The following is a 22,122-nucleotide window of genomic DNA, read 5'->3' on the forward strand; positions in this document are numbered from 1 at the left end:
AGAAATGCTTCAATTACATTTATTTTCTAGGAATTGTTATGGGTGCCAATAATTGTGGAACAGGTGATTTTATGAAAAATAATTATTTCTTAGTCAGGGATTTTTTTTTAATTCACTTGAGTTAAGGGTTACATTTTTCTACAATTTTCAGTGTGAGATTATGCTTCTACAATAAAAATTGAATTTATTTCAAGGCTTTTAACACATCTTAACTGGGGTGCCAATAATTGTGGACGGCGCTGTATGTGTGTGTGTGTACGTCTGAAGATAAATAATTTAAGAGCTTTTTTTTTGTGTGTTTTTATTTTTGCCTCTGTAGGATAATTTTCAAACTGGTTCTAAATAAAAAAATCCTTTACTTTATCAAGGGTAATTGAATGAATGAATGAATGAATGAATTTATTTATTTCGAACATGTATAAAAAAATGTATGTAACTATTTGTACATACAAAAGAAAGAAAACGAGAAAGTGACAAAAAAAGAATAAATAAAATAACATAAAGAGCTAAGACATTACCAGCGGTCTCAAAAGTAGCCGGTCACCGGCGGCAAATTGACGGCTATGGCTTGTTATGCCGCCGGCTATTGTCAGTTGAGTCACAAAATTTAATATTAAATATTTCTGACAGCAAAAAAAGTTGTGAACGTAAATTACATCCACTATGTCATGTATGTCCGTTGCCGCGTCAACTGTGTTTACATCCTTGACACGAGTGCAGCCATTACTGCCGCCTGTGTTGCCAGATTGGGAGGTTTCCCGCCCAATCTGGGCGGTTTTAAGTGCATTTTGGCGGGTTTTGAACATATTTTGGGCTGTAAAACGTCAGCAGTATCTGGCAACATATTTTTTTTACTTAATACAAGAAATTAATGGATGCCAACGTTTTTGCCAAAATGGTATTTTATTTTCCATTGTTTAGGGAGCTTCAGCATCATACTGTGAAATTCTGTTCAAATTGTTTTTTTTCTTCTATGAAGCCTGAGCCATTTATTTTATTAGTTTATAATTATTGTTTAATTTAGTCTTCAGGAGAGACTTCCTGCACACAGTACTAGTATTAATAGTTTTTTTTTCTTACATGAAAGCTGAGGCATTTATATTATATTTTAAGGTAACTTCATGTTGTGCTGTGAGGTTCTCTGCACTTTAACTTTTGAACCAACAGGTGCATTTGGATAAGTAAAGCCTATTTTTCTGCATTTTTGTAGTCCTGGTAATCTTTTATATTGGTAAAGTTGTTTATAGGATCATTTCTCAGTGTCTGTTTTTTTAATCAATAGTTTTTCAGCAATAACTTAATATTTAACATATCACTCAATTTTAAACAACCCTCGCACCTCCCCCATGGGCTGCCCCCATAGTCTCCAAAATTTCTGTGGGAAACACTGGAGTGCGTAACAACTTAAGCTAGACGACCCGCCTCAAATACCCGTCCCGGGTAAATGTTATCCCAATTTTAGATAGCCTGTTCCAAACCATCCCACCCCATGAAAAATTCGTACTTGCATATCTATCTCTCTCTCTATATATATACACTCTGTGTCTCTGTGTGTGTGTGTGTATATATATATATATATATATATATATATATATATATATATATCCGGGCGGCACGGTGGTGTAGTGGTTAGCGCTGTCGCCTCACAGCAAGAAGGTCCGGGTTCGAGCCCCGTGGCCGGCGAGGGCCTTTCTGTGCGGAGTTTGCATGTTCTCCCCGTGTCCGCGTGGGTTTCCTCCGGGTGCTCCGGTTTCCCCCACAGTCCAAAGACATGCAGGTTAGGTTAACTGGTGACTCTAAATTGACCGTAGGTGTGAATGTGAGTGTGAATGGTTGTCTGTGTCTATGTGTCAGCCCTGTGATGACCTGGTGACTTGTCCAGGGTGTACCCCGCCTTTCGCCCGTAGTCAGCTGGGAGAGGCTCCAGCTTGCCTGCGACCCTGTAGAACAGGATAAAGCGGCTAGAGATGATGAGATGAGATGAGATGAGATATATATCCCTGCACGCTTTGCGTGCATTATGTCTGCCGCTGGCAGACATTTTACCATTTTGCACCCTACTGTAAATTATTTGTACCCTGCTATTCTCCCAAACTTTGAAGCCCCTGCATTACAATACACTGCACATTGCTTGAAAAAGGAGTGGGAAGAAGTACAATATTTTTTTTTACTTCCCACCTCTGTTTAACTACCCCGAAATCCAAACTACATTAATACACCTATAAAAATATATACCATATATACACTTCATGAATATCTACATAAATATATAATTACAAAAATAAATATATACTACATACCATATATATATATATATATATATATATATATATATATATATATATATATATACACTTCATAAATATCTATATAAATATTTAATTACAAAATTAAATATATACTACATTCCATACATACACTTCATAAATATCTATATAATTACAAAAATATATATATGCTACATACCATATATACACTTCATAAATATCTATATAAATATATAATTACAAAAATAAATATCTACTACATACCTATCCCTGTAAATATGAAGATATAAACTATCCCCATAAATAAATATATACCATATACTAAGTTAGTTCTAATATAACAATCAACCCTATTCTATTTATCCCTCATCATCCTCCGTTGACATACTTCCACTTCTATATATTTGTTTAAAAATATTTTTTGTACCTTTTTTTAAACAGAATTATAAATTTGTAATTGATAAAATAGACTGTATTATTTTAGTCTATTTAGGCCGATGTGTGTTTTTGTTGGAGTAATTATTATTTTTTCTTTATTATGGAAGTCTGAAAACTGAAATTAATAAAAAACATTCGTAACAAAATCACATGAAGTAAATAAAATACAAAAAAAGGCACTTGGCAAATGCGCCATTTCAAGTGTGAGGTTGTGGCTGAATCCCAAACGGCTTTATCTTAAATATTAGTGCACTATATAGGATGCGGAAGCTATTGTAGTTGTGTACACTACGTAGGAAGGTTGGCGTCATTTGGAATGGGTGAGAACGGTGCAATTGCGCATGTCAGCAGCGGTGTCCATAGCAACACTGTTTCCTTATGTGCGGATGTTTAGCTTGCTAGCTAGCTAGCATGACTCAACATAAACTAGAGTTTATTTTTTTTAATCGCGTATTTTAGGTAACTTTAGTAATTAGTCCAGCTTTAAATCATAAAATTTAATTAAAGTTCGTCCTAATGGCTGAAAAGAGGCGGTCGGGGGTCGCTGCGGAGCCCAAATCAGCTAAAGGCGAGAGCGATGAGGAGTTTCTGTCCCACGCCGGAGTGGACGCACTGCTCCGGGGCGCGCTGCTGAAACTGGTGGAGGCCCGACCGGAGGATCCGATAGGGTTTCTGGCTGAGCATTTCACTAACGAGGCGTCGGAGACTGAGAGCGCTGGAGGAGGTGATGGAGAAGGAAGGTGTCAGGAGGAGGAGCAGCAGCTGAACAAGGCGCTCTGGCATCTGAGCTCAGCGCATCACTCACAGAGGTGTGGGCTCGCACTTAGGACTGTCTCAGATTGTATGAGTTTTGAAGAGTGTCTTTGTGAAACACCTTTTTACACAGCTGCCAGTCATATGGGGTGGTGTAGTGGTTAGCACTGTCGCCTCACAGCAAGAAGGTTGTGGGTTCGAGTCCCTTTCTGTTTGGAGTTTGCATGTTCTGTCCGTATCTGCATGGGTTTCCAATACAGTCCAAAGACATGCAGGTTAGGTTAATCCTTCTTCTTTTGGCTGCTCCTGATTAGGGGTCGCCACAGCGGATCTTTCATCTCCATTGCTCCCTGTCTTCCACACCTGGCACTTTCATGTCCTCTCACCACATCTCTTCTTTGGCCTTCCTCGTTTTCGTGTGCCTGGCAGCTCCATCCTCAACATGCTCTGCATCTCTTCTCAGGATGTGCCCGTACCATCAGTCTCATCTCTCTTAGCTTAATTCCCAAGATCTCCACATGTGCTGTCCCTCTGATGTGCTCGTTTCTTATCCTGTCCAACCTCCCATTGCAAACCTTAACATCTTCAACTCCGCCACCTCCTGTCTCTTCGTTAAGGGTACGGTCTCACTACTGTCTTATGGCCCTTTTCCACTATCCTTTTTCAGCTCACTTCAGCCCGACACGGCTCGCGTTTCGACTACCTCAGAGCAGCACGACTCAGCTCGCTTCAGCCCTACTTGGCACCCAAAACTCGCACGGTTTTGGAGTAGGGCTGAAGCGAGCCGAGTGGGGCTAGGGGCGTGAGGAGACACTCCCCTGTGCACTGATTGGTGAGGAGGAGTGTCCTCACATGCCCACACACGCCCCGCGAGCACGCTGGGATCTGTAAACCCGGAAGAAGAAGAATTACGAATTACGAGAATTTCTGAAGCCTTATGCGCCTCGCCTCATCTATACGCTCTTGCCAGTATCTGTTGGCGTTGTCGGTGACAACAAGCCACAGCACCAAGACCAGCAACACTAACGACTCCATGTCCTCCATGTTTATTGTTTACTATCCGGGTCGTGAGACTACCGCTTAAAAGGTCACTGATGTCACTGTTTGCGCCGCCTAACGACATCACGTGACGTCCACCCACTTTCGCTAACTCCACCCAATGTGTCCACCCACTTCCAGCCAGCACGGTTGTAGTCGAAATGCAACCCCAACAGCCCCACTCAGCTCGACTCAGCCCAACTCAGCACCGCACGGCTCAGCCCAACTCAGCTGCGTTGGTAGTGGAAAAGCGGCATTATACATCTTACCCTTCACTTTTGCTGGGACTTTCCAATCACAACTGACTCCCTTCTCCAACTGCTCCACCCTGCCTGCACTCACTTTCTCACCTCACTATCGCAGCCCCCATTTTCCTGCACAGTTGACCCCAGGTACTTGAATTCACCAACTTTCTTTACATCTACTCCTTGCATCTTCACTACACTCTCATCGCCGTTCTCATTGATGCACATGTATTCTGTTTTGTGCAGGTTAGGTTAATTGGTGGCTCTAAATCAGGGGTGCCAGGGTGAAATTGGTCAGGGGGCCAGATTGTTTTCAAGTGGGACCTCAGGGGGCCGCATTACCGGCGTGACAAGCCCAAACACTAAACAAATAGACATACTATTTGATATCATTTATGAATATAAATATTATTTATAAATGTTTGTTTTTTTAAATAATAAAAAAACAACAAAATGGACAAGGACACATAAAAACACAACTAAACTGTAAATTACTTTGATCAGATTTATTGACAACTTGCACATAAAACCATGTCAATACACAGGCCTAATTAGGCCAATTAAAAAAGATGGCCCTAAGTAGCCCTAAAGAAGTCAAAAGATGTGCCAAGGTTAAGTACTCCACCAACAGGCCAAGTGACTAAATATTCACTAGAACTTAATAATAAAAAGACATAAATAACAGATGGTACATTAACTTAAACAACTCCCACAAACTCCCACTCCCACAAACATACCCTCCCAATCATTACTTCACAGCACTATATGTTACATGGGCAGACAAGCCAGCTACATTTTACATGTCGAAGCCAGAAGCCTTTTATTTTTCACCAGCTTGTCCACATTGGGGGACAGGCTCTGGGCCGTGGCTATTTTGATGACATCATTGAGATGTCCATGTGTCATACGATTGCACATTTTCGATTTATTAATATTCATAACTGAAAATGCCTGCTCACATAAATATGTTGTCCCAAACATACAGAGTATTTTACCTGCAAATGCAGTGATAGTCGGGTACTCAGGTGGCAACGATTGGTAGAATGATTCAATCCCAACAGATTTGTACATGTCCTTCAACCGCGTGCAGCATTGCAAGTCTATCAGTTCCATTTGCATCGCCTCGGGGACCTCGGAAGCATCCGTGGTGAATGGAGAGCCAAAAAACGCAAAGTCCTTTTCCAGTTCAGTGAAAACCGTGAATCGATTGGCAAACTCGTGCATGAGACCGGAAAGCAAGTTTGCATACTTGACCATGCTCTGATGACTGACAGACAGAGATTTCAAACAGGGGAAGTGGGCTGCATTGCGCTGACAGAGCTGTGCCTTCCATAACGCAAGTTTACGTTGAAACACACGGACACCGTCGTAATACTCGGTAACGAGTTTGTTGCGACCTTGCATATTAACATTCAATAAGTTCAGGTGTTCGGTAATGTCCACTAAAAAGGCAAGGTCCCTGGTCCATTCGGTGTCGTCCAATTCCTCCACAGGCTTCCCTTTAGCCTGCATGAACTTGGCTATCTCTTTGCACAATTTGTAGAACCGTTTGAGCACTGTGCCTCGGCTCAACCAACGCACATTGGTGTGATAGGGAAGGCCCTGGTGGATGTCATTTTCAGATAAAAATGCATCGAATTGCCGGTGGTTGAGCCCTCTCGCTCTGATAAAATTGACAGTGGCAATATAATTTAAAATTTAAACAGTCTGTGGCGCGAATTGGACCGATGCAAATGGCAGGGCCATCAGGCAAATCTCCGCCTCTGACGTCAATGCGATCGGCAGTGAAAGACAGGTAATTGTTCTGTAATAATTGTTCGATGGGGTGCGGCAGACATTGATGGCTCTCTGCCGGCCGAACGATTAGAGGGCCATCAGCAAGGGGGCCGGATTAGATGTTCATTCGGGCCGGATCCGGCCCGCGGGCCGCCACCATGGCACCAGTGCTCTAAATTGACCGTAGGTGTGAATGTGAGTGTGAATGGTTGTATGTGTCAGCCCTGCAATGACCTGGCGACTTGTCCAGGGTGTACCCCGCCTCTCACCCATAGTCAGCTGGGATAATAACAAGTTCAATTTATATAGCGCCTTTCTCAAAACCCAAGGTCGCTTTACAATTATAGGGAAAAAAAGTCCATCAAATAAAGGCCAGGATGTCATTCTGATGGTGTAGCAGCCACAGTCCCACCAAAAGGCGCACAAAAACGAGTCCCGCGACGCTGCCAGGCAACATCACTCAGAACACCACGCTACGGATCCACAAAGCGAGCACAGACACACCGCTACGCAGAGTGCTGGTATGTCCCAAACCGCCTGCACAGCCGCTGCAATGCCACCGAGCAACATCGCTCGGAACATCATGCCAAGCACTAAAGCACTGCTGCACAGAGTGCTGGACAACCATGATGTTAAAATGAGCAACAAACTCACTGCAGTCCATAGCGAGGAACACAGGCATCACCCACGGCGCACCAAGGCATGGAGGGAACTGACGCCCAAAACTGTTTCCGGAGCTACACCACAACCGGTGGGAAAAAAACCCCACTCAAACAAAAACAAACATCAAACTACACAAACACGAAAAAGAAAAACAAAAGAGAAAATAAAATAAAAATAAAAAGCTCCGGTGAGAAGCGGCAGCCAGAATGCGCACAGTGTACTCTCAACTGGAAATGGAAATGAGAGAAGAAAAAAAAAGGCTCCTGCGACCCTGCACAGGATAAGCGGTTACGGATAATGGATGGATGTCAGTCATGGGATAAACACACACACAGTGAGGATAAAAAGATAAGAGGTTTTAGGTGTATCATTATATAAATTCCGGGCGGCACGGTGGTGTAGTGGTTAGCGCTGTCGCCTCACAGCAAGAAGGTCCGGGTTCGAGCCCCGTGGCCGGCGAGGGCCTTTCTGTGTGGAGTTTGCATGTTCTCCCCGTGTCCGCGTGGGTTTCCTCCGGGTGCTCCGGTTTCCCCCACAGTCCAAAGACATGCAGGTTAGGTTAACTGGTGACTCTAAATTGGCCGTAGGTGTGAATGTGAGTGTGAATGGTTGTCTGTGTCTATGTGTCAGCCCTGTGATGACCTGGCGACTTGTCCAGGGTGTACCCCGCCTTTCACCCGTAGTCAGCTGGGATAGGCTCCAGCTTGCCTGCGACCCTGTAGAACAGGATAAAGCGGCTACAGATAATGAGATGAGATTATATAAATTCCCACGTTACTACAGCTTGCCAGTGAAATATCTCCAGCCATGGCCTGAAGATTAGAGAAGCAGTCTTGGGTCCAAAGGGTTACTGGTTCGATTCCTGGGAAAATGTGAGAGGAGTTAAGTGAATGAGCAGCACTTTCCCTTCCCTCTGTATCATGGCTGAAGTGCCCTTGAGCAAGGCACCTAACCACCAACTGCTCCCTGGGCACTGTAGTAATAATAATAATAATTTATATAGTACGTTTATATAGTGCCTTTCTCAAACTCAAGGTTGCTTTACATAGGTCAGAGAAAAAAACACACACAAAAAAAGAGTTGCTAAAGAGTGGTAAGTTTATGCACTGGTGGAGAAATGTTCATGAAACAGAAAGGTTTTGAGATGAGATTTGAAGAAAGGAAGAGAAGAGCAGTCACGGAGGGGATGAGGAAGGGAATTCCAGAGCTTGGGGGCCGTGGCACTGAAGACCTGCCACCCAGGGTAGAGAGTCAAGTGCGAGGAACAGCAAGGAGATTCTAGCTAGAGGATCTGAGGGAGTGGGATGGAGTATAAGGGGTCAGGAGATCACAGATGTAAGAAGGACCAAGGTTATGGAGAGCTTTGAAGGTGAGTAGTATGATTTTATACTGTAGCATAGCTGCCCACTGCTCTGAGTATGTGTGTGCGCATTTAGATGGGTTAAATGCAGAGGAGGAATTTCACTGTGCTTGAGTGGAGATGTGACAAAAATAAAGGCTTCTTCTTCTTCGAAAAAGACAACTACAGTATAGCACCTCTCTGATCATGTGTTATTTTAATGTTGGATCATCCTCATGCTTGGCTACACTGTCTCAGAGACACTGACATGATCATGGCATGTTTGTGTCTGTGTTCTACATCTACAAAATAGGTTTGCATAATACAGAGATCAATGCATGTACACGTTGTTTAAAAATCCCAATAATATTGCTGTCTCATCTGATACACTCACATGCCATGCCATGCCACACCTAACCACTAGTACTACTACTGTACATCAGCCTCATTGCTTACTCTATGCTGAAAATACAGTCGTTCACCCAATTAATATTGTATTAATTATATCCAGTGATCCAAAATGTACATCCAAATCCACAAAAATGCCTCAATGGGTGTAGAATCAAGCTTTTGACACGTCCATCCTAGTCCCTCAAACCAAACTCTATTGAAAACCTGTGGGTCAGGTGAAGATGAAAGTCCACAAGACAGGACTGAGGACCCTGGAGGATCTGGAGACATTCTGTATTATGGATTGTCTGAGATTCCTTGCATCTCAGCAAGCATTATAGGACAAGAATCAGTGCTGTTATGTTGGTAAAAGGAAGTTGAGCAAAGTATTAACTGCAGGGGTGGTAATAATTATGATGTGGTGGTGGTGTTTTTTTTTTTCCTTTGGCCCTGGTCACACTACAGCTCGCAATGGGTTTGCGAATACTTGGGTATGAAAAATTGGTAGCATCGCCACCAATCGTGCAGTACACGGCGATTTATTCTCCGAGCTTCGTGAATTGTTTTTTTGGTGTGTTTCCACCTTGTGAGTGGCCAAAAAGGTCACAAAAATTTTCCATGCATGCAACATTTTCGTCAGCAAATTAAACATCGAATACTAGCAGATGGGTTTGGGAATGTTTCCCAAAGCTCGGAGAACCTTCTTTGAGGCTTTTGAGATGTATTTGTCTCAAATCCATGGCCCCGATGCTCACAGGAGCCTTATCAACACAGCGGCTCAGCACAGCCTAACCTTCACCAAGACTTAAAAAGTGCATTTACATTCGGGGATCCTTCAGAACTGCGAATTGGCCGAGTGGTTAGTGTGTCCGCCTGTTTGATCGGGAGATCACGAGTTCTACTCACAGTCGGGTCATACCAAAGACCATCATAAAAATGGTACCTACTGCCGTCTGGCAAGGCACGCTGCAATACAGATGCGAGTGGGGAGTCAAACTCTTGCGGTTACCAGAGGACTAGCCCCCCACTGTAACCCTTGCTGTGTGAGAGGCTGAGGGCTACAGAGATTGGCGCCACCCTATGCGCCACATGGCGTGGGAAGGACTTTGATTGATTGATCCTTCAGAACACGTTGTGCGCGCACTTGGGACCCAGTCGTTATGGGCAGCACCTGATGCTGATTTGAACGCAATCAGCACATGCATATAAGGACACTGAGACTTTTCATAGAGAATACTACAAGTATTCTGTCAGGAATGTGGTGGTATATGGATCTAAGTGCAGGAAGAGTGTTTATTAGTAGGCGTGATATTTACACAAACAAAACCTAAAGCAGAGTCGTAAACATGGCTAGAAACAAACATGACCAGGATAAATGATAATACTTGGCAAAGCCTCTGTGTCTACATGCATGTGCTGATTGCGCTCAAGTCAGCATCAGGTGTTTCCCATAACGACTGGGTCCTGTGAGTGAGCGTGGGCGCGCGAAGGCGTGACAGTTAAGCGTTCGCCTGTTGTGTGACCACAACTTTTAGCTTGCCTGTATATCACCGTGCATCGTCACCAAAACGCCTCATTTTCATTGATAGCTCATCACAAAACATCGTGAGCTGTAGTGTGACCATAGCTTTAGAATAAATTTACCTAGGTTGATGTCATATTTTCAGTTAAAAAGTTTCACCCATTTGTAACAAGAATGGCAATAATTCTGAAACCAACTGTAGGTGTATTTATAAGTCCATACCTGTGTATCTATTTTCCTGTCTTTACCAGCATCTCTGATTACTTTCAGATCTGCCTTCAACAGCAACATCCGTGTGGCTTATGATCTGCTTAGCCAGTGTGGCTCCGCCCGGCATGTACCTGGTGGAGTCCAAGGCCGACTCTACACCGAGATGCTGCGGTGTGTGTGTAGTGACAGTGGCCTGTCGGAGAAAGCGGCCGCCCTGCTCCTGCGTCGCCTGCAGTGCCATGATTATGAGGCTGTGCCCTTTGAGCTCTTCCGGCAGGCGGTGCTGACGTGCGCAGCGTTCTCCGAGTACATACACAGAGCACGATGCCTGTACGCTGCCGTGGCGTGCTACCCTGAGCGGCCTGCAGAGCGGGAATTATGTGATGCTGTCCTGAACGCTCTGCGAGAGGCACTAGACACCTCACACGGGCCTGACGCCACACGTTACCTAGAGGCCAGCGCAAAGATCTCACCTGCTGAGCTGGCACGGGCCATGGTCAAGACACGAGGTCCCAGCAGGGAGCAGGAAGGGCCGAGCACGGACATGCGTGAGTTTGAGGACGCTGCCGCAGCACTCTTTATATCCAGGGTGCGAGTGGTAAACTAAGGCTACATCCACACGACAACGGCAACGAGATGTTATTTAAAAATATATCGCGTCCAAATGGGCAACGATCAGTAAAATATCAGGTCCATATGGCAACGCAACGCTTGCTGAAAACGATGCAATACACATGCCACACCTCTAGGGGCGCTGTAAGACGGTCCCTTCGGAGACACCAGAACAATAGAAGTAGTAAGGACGCATGCGCATAAACTATTATGCGCGAGACTTCATATTAGCCACAAAGTCAGGAAAATCTGTTCGTAAAATTACGTTATAATGACCAAATACAATGAAAAGTATTTTTTCAGTCTCACCTGTGAAAGGTAATCCCATGTGATCTCGTTTGGACGGCAAACCTGTTGGTACAGTTAAACGCAGCTAATCTTTATTCTCCGCTTTGACCTATCCAATATGGCAGCGAGGATGACGTATGATTCTACGCGGAAGGCGGCATCTTTAATGGTCAGGAATAAATTGAATGCTACACGTTGATGGATTAATTTGTTGTTTCTCACCTGTGAAAGGTAATCCCATGTGATCTCGTTTGGACGGTAAACCTGTTGGTACAGTTAAACGCAGCACATTAATCTTTATTCTCCGCTTTGACCTATTCAATATGGCGGCGAGGATGACGTATGATTCTACGTGGAAGGCGGCGTCTTTAACGGTCCGGAATAAATTGAATGCTACACGTTGATGGATTAATTTGCTCTTCTACGCCCTTTTTGAGGAATGTATTGTAGGACTTAAACCAACATCTGAAGAGGTGAGATCGCTCCTTTTTTTCCCTATTTTTGCTGGCGGGATTGACTCTGCCCTAAGGGCAGAGTCTCTCTCTCGCTCACTTTGCACCATTACACAATAAATATTCACAGTGAAAATATTTTGTAAGGGCGTTTCATGAACCAAGTTATAGGATTTGTTGACAACTCGCATCGAGTTCGTTACACTTCTACCCGGCGTGAAGCACTCACAGTCGTGGTTGTGACGTCATCGTAAACAAATCCGTTCTACTCATCCAGACGACTTCACAACGGCAACGTTGCCAGATCTTTCCACTCTGGAACCCGTTCTCAAAAAGATTGCGTTTTGGGCACCCAAAACGCTGGTGCCATGTGGACGCCAGGCCTAAACGATAAGCAATTGTATCGGAGTCACCTGAATCCGTTGCCGTGTGGACAGGGCCTAAGTTAGAGTGCAGGTAAAGACATCTGTTATTAGGACTGAAGTGTTACTAATAAACCGTCGTCTCCTCAAATTCATAAAAAGCGCATTTGGGCTGAAGGTTCTGACATCTGAACATATGCATACTAACTCCTCATTTGATTTTATGTTCTGTTCTTAAAACAGCATTCACGGTTTGTCTCTGTGCTTACACTACATGTACATTTAATATTTTTTCAATATTTCTCTGTAAGTCAAACACTCATCACATCACCAGATTCGTTGATGACAGAGGTCAGAGGGGAATGGCCAGACTGGTTTGAGCTGACAGGAAGACTATAGCCTCGGTCACAACCGGCCGTACGTGCTCCTTCGGCCGGTCTACGTGCAAAAAACGCAAGAAACGCACAGAGGGCGCGCGTGTGACGTGCTGATTTTCGAGCCGTAGACTGGCCGCAGACTGGCTGCAGAGGTTCTTTGTCATGTCAAACAAACTCTACGGGCGCTTATGTTTTTTTCAGGTTGCAAGACAAACTTACGGCCAACGTGTGTCTTTCTCCACGAACAAAAAAAACGCAGCGATTTGGGAAATGCCAAAAATCACACGGCCAAAAAATCATATGTCCGGTTGTGACCTAGGCTTAAGGTAAATCAAATAACCACTATTTACAACCATGGTGAGAAGCAAAGCATCTCAGAAGTCTGACCAGTCATATTCAACAGCTCAGTAATGCCGCGCTATATCAATGAGCATGAGTCTTTCTGCAACTCTTAATTATAAGTCTAAATTATTTAAATTTGGTTGAATAATATACACTCTCAGAAAATAATGTACACTCTTATACATACAGGACACTTTTTCGATGGAATAAAAACGTGTTCTATTCCCTTCTAGTGAGTTTCATTCATTTGGTTTGATCGCATGCAATATTGTTAGCATATCGCTTATCCTACGTGTATTACATCACTCTACCTAATGGAGAATGAGCGTTGAATATGGTTTAAGATATTGCATGGTTGTCAAGACAACATGACGTCACACATCGGAGACGTAAAACTTACGCGCTCGTGAGCGACTGTGACAATTTGTAAACAAACACGGCCGCCAGGTTTGCTTCGTTAAATACGGAAGATTTAGAGAGAATTTTCAAAGAGAAAGACGCGTTGAACACCCGAAAGAAATGTGTATGTATAATAGTAATAATATTGGCTGGCTTTTTTTCATGGTATATCAGATATATTTCATTCTGCCAGGATGATATTGAACTCATCTTCAACTCGTTCAGTATTATGCTAGCTGAATGGAATATATCTAATATACCACTCAACGCCATCCATCCATCCATTATCTGTAGCCGCTCATCCTGTGCAGGGTTGCAGGCAAGCTGGAGCCTATCCCAGCTGACTACGGGCGAAAGGCGGGGTACACCCTGGACAAGTCGCCAGGTCATCACAGGGCTGACACATAGACACAGACAACCATTCACACTCACACCTACGGTCAATTTAGAGTCACCAGTTAACCTAACCTGCATGTCTTTGGACTGTGGGGGAAACCGGAGCACCTGGAGGAAACCCACGCGGACACGGGGAGAACATGCAAATTCCGCACAGAAAGGCCCTCGCCAGCCACGGGGCTCGAACCCGGACCTTCTTGCTGTGAGGCGACAGCGCTAACCACTACACCACCGTGCCGCCCCTCAACGCCAGCCAATATTATTTAAATATTCTATCTACATTCACTGGATATGAACAACCGCACGCTCTGATTGGCTACTCTACTACTAGGATATCAGCTCATATACCGTGAGTAGAGAAAAACAAAATCCCAGTGTGTTGCTGAACAAACCGAGGATGAAATAAAAGCTACTCGAAAATAAAACCCTAAAAAATACAAAAAAGGCAACAAAATATGGAATAAAAGTATTGGTAAGAATGTTTTTTTTTTTCAAGATTTATTACACCATTTTTCACAAATTGCTCCCCTCATTTCGCCAGTTTGTTTACATTCATAGCGGAAATGATTTTGGCAAATGTTTTGTATAAAGGTTTTATTTATTGAATTTGCAAAAAATAAACTAAAAATGCTCTGTTTCTTAAAATCCAGTGAGCGTGGATAGAATAAAACAGTTATTCCACTCAGTATCGTCGTACATGGTTTATAGCCAACTTGGCGCTATGCACCTCGTTGGCTATCAGCTCATGTACGACTCGATTTCGTGGAATAACTGTTTCAATATTGTCTCTTTAGAGCAGGGGTCATCAAACTCCGGCCCGCGACCCCCCTTTGACCGGCCCCCCAGCCCCTCACCACTTGAACCGACCCTATGAGGCAATCCCCCAAAGTGGTCATGGCCTATTTTTTTAAATTGCTTTTTGGCAAATAACATGTCTGCATCTTGTATTTTGTTGATTTTATCAATTAAAATGGATATTTAGTTATAAAATGAACTATTCATATTTTCCGAATTTTTGTCATATGCTCGCGATCAAGCAGTGACAGGCAGCGCACGCGCAGAGAACTGTCAGTGTTCAGGACAGCAAAATGGCTAGCGGTAAGCGAAAAGTTGACAGAGTGCAGAGTTTTTAAAGAACAGTGGACCACCGATTATTTTTCGTTCAGTGTAAGGACCGTGCAGTTTGTCTTGTATGTAAAGAAAGTGTGTCGGTTTTCAAAGAATATAATCTGCGTCGTCACTACGAAACCCGCCACAAAGAGTATGCTAGTTTGCGAGGGCAAACAAGAGAAGACAGGATTCGGAGGATGAAATGCGGACTGGCTGCACAACAGAATGTATTCCTTCACCAAACCCAGATCAACCAGGCTGCTGTCCGAGCTAGCTATAAGGTAGCTCACCTACTAGCTACCCATGGAAAGCCGTTTACTGATGGGGACTTTGTTAAAGTATGCATGCTTGCTGTGGCCGAGGAGGTGTGTCCCGACAAGAAGGATGCGCTCAACGCGGTGAGTCTCTCCGCACCTACTATGACCAGGCGAACCGAAGATTTGGGGGACAACGTGTATGACCAGCTGAATGAGAAAGCGTCAGAATTCGAGTTTTTTGCTTTGGCCATGGATGAGAGCAATGACATACAGGACACAGCACAACTGCTGTGATCTATTGCTCATATTATAATTTCACTGTTTTTTAAATGTATTTATTTTATAGGCCTATTTATTTGACCTTTATTAAGTGCTGCACACAATTATTACTAATAAAAATCAACAGGCCTACCTACAATTTATAATTTTTCACTCACCTTTGCCAGTGTCAATCACCTCAACTAGGCAGATGTTTCTTACCTTGACAGCTTTGATGTTATTTTTATTAGAAAATAAATAAATGGAATATCTGTGGTATTTCAAATTAAAACAAAGTGTGAAGACTCGATTACTACTTTGCAAACCACTAGTAAAGATAAACAAATATGTGCCAGGAATCAAGTGTGGATATAGTAGTGGGGATATAGTAGTGGGGGATATAGTAGTGGGGATATAGTAGTGGGGGATATAGTAGTGTGGATATCGTAGTGGGGGATATAGTAGTGGGGATATAGTAGTGTGGATATAGTAGTGGGGGATATAGTAGTGGGGATATAGTAGTGGGGGATATAGTAGTGTGGATATAGTAGTGGGGATATAGTAGTGTGGATATAGTAGTGGGGGATATAGTAGTGGGGATATAGTAGTGGGGGATATAGTAGTGGGGATATAGTAGTGTGGATATAGTAGTGGGGGATATAGTAGTGTGGATATAGTAGTGTGGGATATAGTAGTGGGGATATAGTAGTGTGGATATAGTAGTGGGGGATATAGTAGTGTGGATATAGTAGTGGGGGATATAGTAGTGGGGGATATAGTAGTGTGGATATAGTAGTGGGGGATATAGTAGTGTGGATATAGTAGTGGGGGATATAGTAGTGGGGATATAGTAGTGGGGGATATAGTAGTGGGGATATAGTAGTGTGGATATAGTAGTGGGGGATATAGTAGTGGGGATATAATAGTGGGGATATAGTAGTGTGGATATAGTAGTGGGGATATAGTAGTGGGGGATATAGTAGTGTGGATATAGTAGTGGGGGATATAGTAGTGTGTATATAGTAGTGGGGATATAGTAGTGGGGGATATAGTAGTGTGGATATAGTAGTGGGGGATATAGTAGTGTGGATATAGTAGTGGGGGATATAGTAGTGTGGATATAGTAGTGTGGATATAGTAGTGGGGGATATAGTAGTGGGGGATATAGTAGTGGGGATATAGTAGTGGGGGATATAGTAGTGTGGATATAGTAGTGGGGGATATAGTAGTGGGGGATATAGTAGTGGGGGATATAGTAGTGGGGGATATAGTAGTGGGAGATATAGTAGTGGGGATATAGTAGTGGGGGATATAGTAGTGGGGATATAGTAGTGTGGATATAGTAGTGTGGATATAGTAGTGGGGGATATAGTAGTGGGGATATAGTAGTGGGAGATATAGTAGTGGGTATATAGTAGTGGGGGATATAGTAGTGGGGATATAGTAGTGGGGATATAGTAGTGGGGATATAGTAGTGGGGGATATAGTAGTGTGGATATAGTAGTGGGGGATATAGTAGTGGGGGATATAGTAGTGGGGATATAGTAGTGGGGATATAGTAGTGGGGGATATAGTAGTGGGGATATAGTAGTGGGGGATATAGTAGTGGGGATATAGTAGTGTGGATATAGTAGTGGGGGATATAGTAGTGGGGGATATAGTAGTGGGGATATAGTAGTGGGAGATATAGTAGTGGGGATATAGTAGTGGGGGATATAGTAGTGGGGATATAGTAGTGTGGATATAGTAGTGGGGGATATAGTAGTGGGGGATATAGTAGTGTGGATATAGTAGTGGGGATATAGTAGTGGGAGATATAGTAGTGGGGGATATAGTAGTGTGGATATAGTAGTGGGGGATATAGTAGTGTGGATATAGTAGTGGGGGATATAGTAGTGGGGATATAGTAGTGTGGATATAGTAGTGTGGATATAGTAGTGGGGGATATAGTAGTGGGGGATATAGTAGTGTGGATATAGTAGTGGGGATGGCTGTGCCAGGCTAGTAATCTCTACTACACAATGAGGCCTGCTGGTGGTCATATTTGTCTGGGTCATACAATTCTATGTTATATAGCTGACCCGACCCCGGCCCCCCATCACAGTCAGGAACGACAATGTGACCCCTGCTTTAGAGGTTCAATGGCTTGTCACTGGGGCAGTACCGTCTAAGGTACTTATTTGTACTCTTTATATACTGCTTGGGAACATATATTTACCTTTATGGCCCTAAAAAGGTACATAGTCACCTTGAGGTCCAATAATGAGCCCTAGGGGGTCCATTAGTGTAGACTGTACCAATGGGGACAGAAATGAACTCCTACTGTACCCCTATGTCGGACAGTGTACAGGTAAATACCGTATGCGATTGCTCATCCCATGTTGTTTTAACCAGTACTCCTTTTCCCCAGCAGAGGGAGCACATCAACTAAAACTTCTGTTTCAGTTCAGAATTTTTATCCTGTTCTTGTTACTTGATGAGTAGAAACTTGTTCAAGGTGAAGTGCTGAGTGATTTGAGGAAATTATGGAAGTCATGGAATTCCATGTCGCCATGGAAAAATGTCTCTGATGAGTGATGAATTTATGCCTGTTTTCATGACAGTGCTTTAATACTGTATGTTCTTTTCAATAAAAGACACAAAGTCTTGGGTGAATCTTTCAATACCTGAAATCGAAAGACTTCTGAATCTCTCTCAGCGAGGACAGCTTCAGTAATAGTTATTCTTCCGTGCTGACCCTGCTCACTTCACTGAGCAGTTCCAATCCTACCAAACAATCTGTAATGTAATTACAGACAGTACATTCACTTCATTAAAAATGTCTTGAAATATTAAAACCGATACTGACAGTCTGGTTACCTTCTATTAGAACTTTCTCTAATTTCACTAAACGACTTCAGCTATTGATTTTGCATCTTCTCTAATGGGACCTGTAATTCAGGGAAGCTGATCCAGATCAGCCGTTTGAGCAAGGGCACTCATTTTCTCACAGAGATATTTTTAGCGATGCCTTTAGCCATTAGTTAATGTGTTGCTGAGGTTATCTTTTAATAGAGCAGCTCTGGGACACATTAAGTGCAACAGGAATGAATCATTCTGAGTACAAGGCAGCAAATTTACATTTTATATGCCCTCCGTATTTCTCTAGAGAGGCTTTCTGCGCACACACAAACCCCAGAACCCTTTTGTTTTGCTGCCTTTGCATTACAAATGCTGTCATGCGACTCCACAGAAAATAGACAGGAACTGAGAAGGAGAAGAATCGATTTCCATTGTCAGTGCTTTGCTGTAGATCCGTGCCAGAAAAGGCGGATGCACTACTGCATGTTATCAAAGCTAACGAGGAGCCGTGTGTAAATAATTCAGCAGGGTGTTTGTTACCAGATCATCCTCACTGCCCCAGCACAAAGACCAGATTACTGGGTTCACGTCGATGGGACTTTTTTTCCAGTAGAATGTCAGTAATAATAATCCCTTCAGTGTCCTCTGGACCCTGTCTCAAGCACGTCTGTCTCATCTGCTTGTGTTCTGTGAGCCAGGGCTTCACAACTGACGTCATGCAGTGCAGCACTGATAGATTGATCCTCCATGGTGTCTGCTAGAGCTCTTCTCTCATCTCATTATCTCTAGCCGCTTTATCCTGTTCTACAGGGTCGCAGGCAAGCTGGAGCCTATCCCAGCTGACTACGGTCATCACAGGGCTGATACACAGACAACCATTCACACCTACGGTCAATTTAGAGTCACCAGTTAACCTAACCTACATGTCTTTGGACTGTGGGGGAAACCGGAGCACCCGGAGGAAACCCATGGGGAGAACATGCAAACTCCACACAGAAAGGCCCTCGCCGGCCACGGGGCTCGAACCCGGACCTTCTTGCTGTGAGGCGACAGCGCTAACCACTACACCACCGAGCCGCCCGTCTGCTAGAGCTGCTTGTTTTTATTAAGCAGATACATGCTATGAAGAGAAACAGATTCTCATAGAAATAAACTTTTTAAGGCTGTAAAGACAGGGTATTTTAAGAAAACGGAATTAATTAACAATATCAATCCAGGACTGCAAATGAGCCAGAAGTGCTACTTATTATTTTTGCCAGAAATAATAATAATAATAATAATAATAATAATAAATATTACTACTACTTTATGGCTGGGAATGGCACTGTGCATTTATCTTCTTAATTCTTTGAGGATTTACATGCTTTTATATATTCCACGAAATCGAGTCGTACATGAGCTGATAGCCAACGAGACGCAGAGCACAGAGTCAGCTGTAATCCATGTACAACGAGATTGAGTGGAATAACTGTTTTATTCGATCCACATTCACTGGATTTTGAGAAACAGAGCATTTTTATTTTTTGTAAATTCGATAAATAAAAACTTTATACAAAACGTCCGACAAAATAATTTCCGCTTAGAATGTAAGCAAACTGGCGAAATGACAGGAGCAGTTTGTGAAAAATGCTATAGAAATAATTCTTGAAAAATAAAAAAAGTTTTATTCTTACCATTAAATACTTTTATTCCATATTTTGTTGCTTTTTTTTTGTATTTTCTGGGGTTTTGTTTTTGAGTAGAGTTTTTATTTCATCCTCAGTTGGTTCAGCAACACACCGCCATTTTGTTTTCTCTACTCATGGTATATGAGCTGATATCCTAGTAGTAGAGTAGCCAATTAGAGCGCTCGAGTGCTCATATCCAGTGAATGTGGATAGAATAAAAAGATATATATAAGGGCAGCATGGTGGTGTAGTGGTTAGCACTGTTGCCTCACAGCAAGAAGGTTCTGGGTTCGAGCCCAGCGGCCGACGAGGGCCTTTCTGTGCGGAGTTTGCATGTTCTCCCCGTGTCCGCGTGGGTTTCCTCCAGGTGCTCCGGTTTCCTCCACAGTCCAAAGACATGCAGGTTAGGTTAACTGGTGACTTTAAATTGACCGTAGGTGTGAATGTGAGTGTGAATGGTTGTCTGTGTCTATGTGTCAGCCCTGTGATGACCTGGCGACTTGTCCAGGGTGTACCCCGCCTTTCGCCCGTAGTCAGCTGGGATAGGCTCCAGCTTGCCTGCGATCCTGTACTGGATAAGCGGCTACAGATAATGGATGTGTGTGTGTATAAAAATCGGTGAAGAATTGAGAGAGAGAAGCAGCGATTTTCGTGAAACGTGGACGACGACGGACAACACGTGATGGCATAAACTCATCACCTCTCAGCCAGATGAGCTAATAAACCAAACCAAATTAATATTTGTTGTGGCCACCAGTTCTTATACACACTGTTGGATAATTGTTTAGGCTCGCACGTTAGCTTGTCCAAGCATTTTGGAGAATTTATCACAGTTCATCTGAAGGACTGCTTTTGCACTCGCTTCTGTTTCTACATGTAAAACTAAACAGCATCCTTTATAGTTTTTAGATGAAAAGTGCTCCATTATTATCTCATCCGGCCGACAGGTGATGAGCTTATGCCATCACGTGTTGTCCATCGTCTACATTTCACAAAAGTCACTTCTTCTCTCTCAATTCTTCACCGATTTATTTATTTTGGCAGGAAGGTAGGCCTGCCTGGGGTGCATATAACTTCTACCCAGATTTGCAATTATTAATGAAGTTACGGACTAATTAAGCCTTAATGAGCAGCTCAACAAAAATCGCTGCTTCTTCTTCGCTGTTTTGGATTCTTTCTGGCAAATAGGTCGGCATTCCTAGGATGGATATACACTTGTGTTCAAAATAATAGCAGTCCAACACGACTAACCAGATCAGTCACTGTTTTTGGTGGAAATTATATTACTACATGGCAAATAATTTACCAGTAGGTGTAGTAGAGTCATAGAAAACCAACAGACCCAACATTCATGATATGCATGCTCCTGAGTCTGTGTAATCGAATAATTAAGTGAAAGGGACGTGTTCAAAATAATAGCAGTGTGGAGTTTAATTAGTGAGATCATTCATTCTGTGAAAAAACAGATGTCAGTCAGGTGGCCCTAATTTAAGGATGAAGCCAGCACATGTTGTACATCCATTTCTCTCTGAAAACCTGAGAAACATGGGTTGTTCCAGACATTGTTCAGAAGAACAGCGTGCTTTGATTAAAACGTTGATTGGAGAGGTAAAACGTATACTGTAAAGAAGTGCAGAAAATGATGGGCTGCTCGGCTAAAATGATCTCCAGTGCTTTAAAATGGACAGCAAAACCAGAGAGAAGTGGAAGAAAACAGAAGACTACCATTCGAATGGATCGAAGAATAGCCAGAATGGCAAAGACTCAGCCAATGATCAGCTCCAGGGTGATCAAAGACGGTCTGAAGTTACCTGTGAGTACTGTGACAATTAGAAGATGCCTGTGTGAAGCCAATCTATCGGCAAGAAGCTCCCGCAAAGTTCCACTGTTAAAAAAAAGACGTGCTGAAGAGGATACAATTTGCCAAAGAACACATCGACTGGCCTAAAGAGAAATGGAAAAACATTTTGTGGACTGATGAAAGTAAAATTGTTCTTTTTGGGTCCAAGGGCCGCAGACAGTTTTTCAGACGACCCCCAAACACTGAATTCAAGCCACAGTACACTCTGAAGACAGTGAAGCATGGTGGTGCAAGCATCATGATATGGGACTGTTTCTCT

At 43.2% G+C, this 22,122-nt stretch overlaps 1 protein-coding gene across 2 annotated transcripts; it reads left to right on the forward strand.

The window, feature by feature from the left end:
- Positions 1-3,080: 3,080 nt before the first annotated feature.
- Positions 3,081-15,764, forward strand: tpgs1 (tubulin polyglutamylase complex subunit 1). 2 transcript variants are annotated; one of them, XM_060906274.1, is made up of 2 exons: positions 3,081-3,514; positions 10,702-15,764. In XM_060906274.1, the coding sequence occupies exons 1-2, from the start codon at positions 3,222-3,224 to the stop codon at positions 11,246-11,248; spliced, it is 840 nt and encodes a 279-aa protein (XP_060762257.1). In that variant the 5' UTR covers positions 3,081-3,221; the 3' UTR covers positions 11,249-15,764. The 2 variants fall into 2 exon arrangements, with proteins under 2 accessions (XP_060762257.1, XP_060762258.1); XM_060906275.1 differs by lacking the exon at positions 10,702-15,764 and adding an exon at positions 3,773-4,268.
- The last annotated feature ends 6,358 nt before the right edge of the window (positions 15,765-22,122 follow it).

This window comes from Neoarius graeffei, chromosome 23 (genome assembly GCF_027579695.1).
Source record: "Neoarius graeffei isolate fNeoGra1 chromosome 23, fNeoGra1.pri, whole genome shotgun sequence".
NCBI lineage: Eukaryota > Metazoa > Chordata > Actinopteri > Siluriformes > Ariidae > Neoarius > Neoarius graeffei.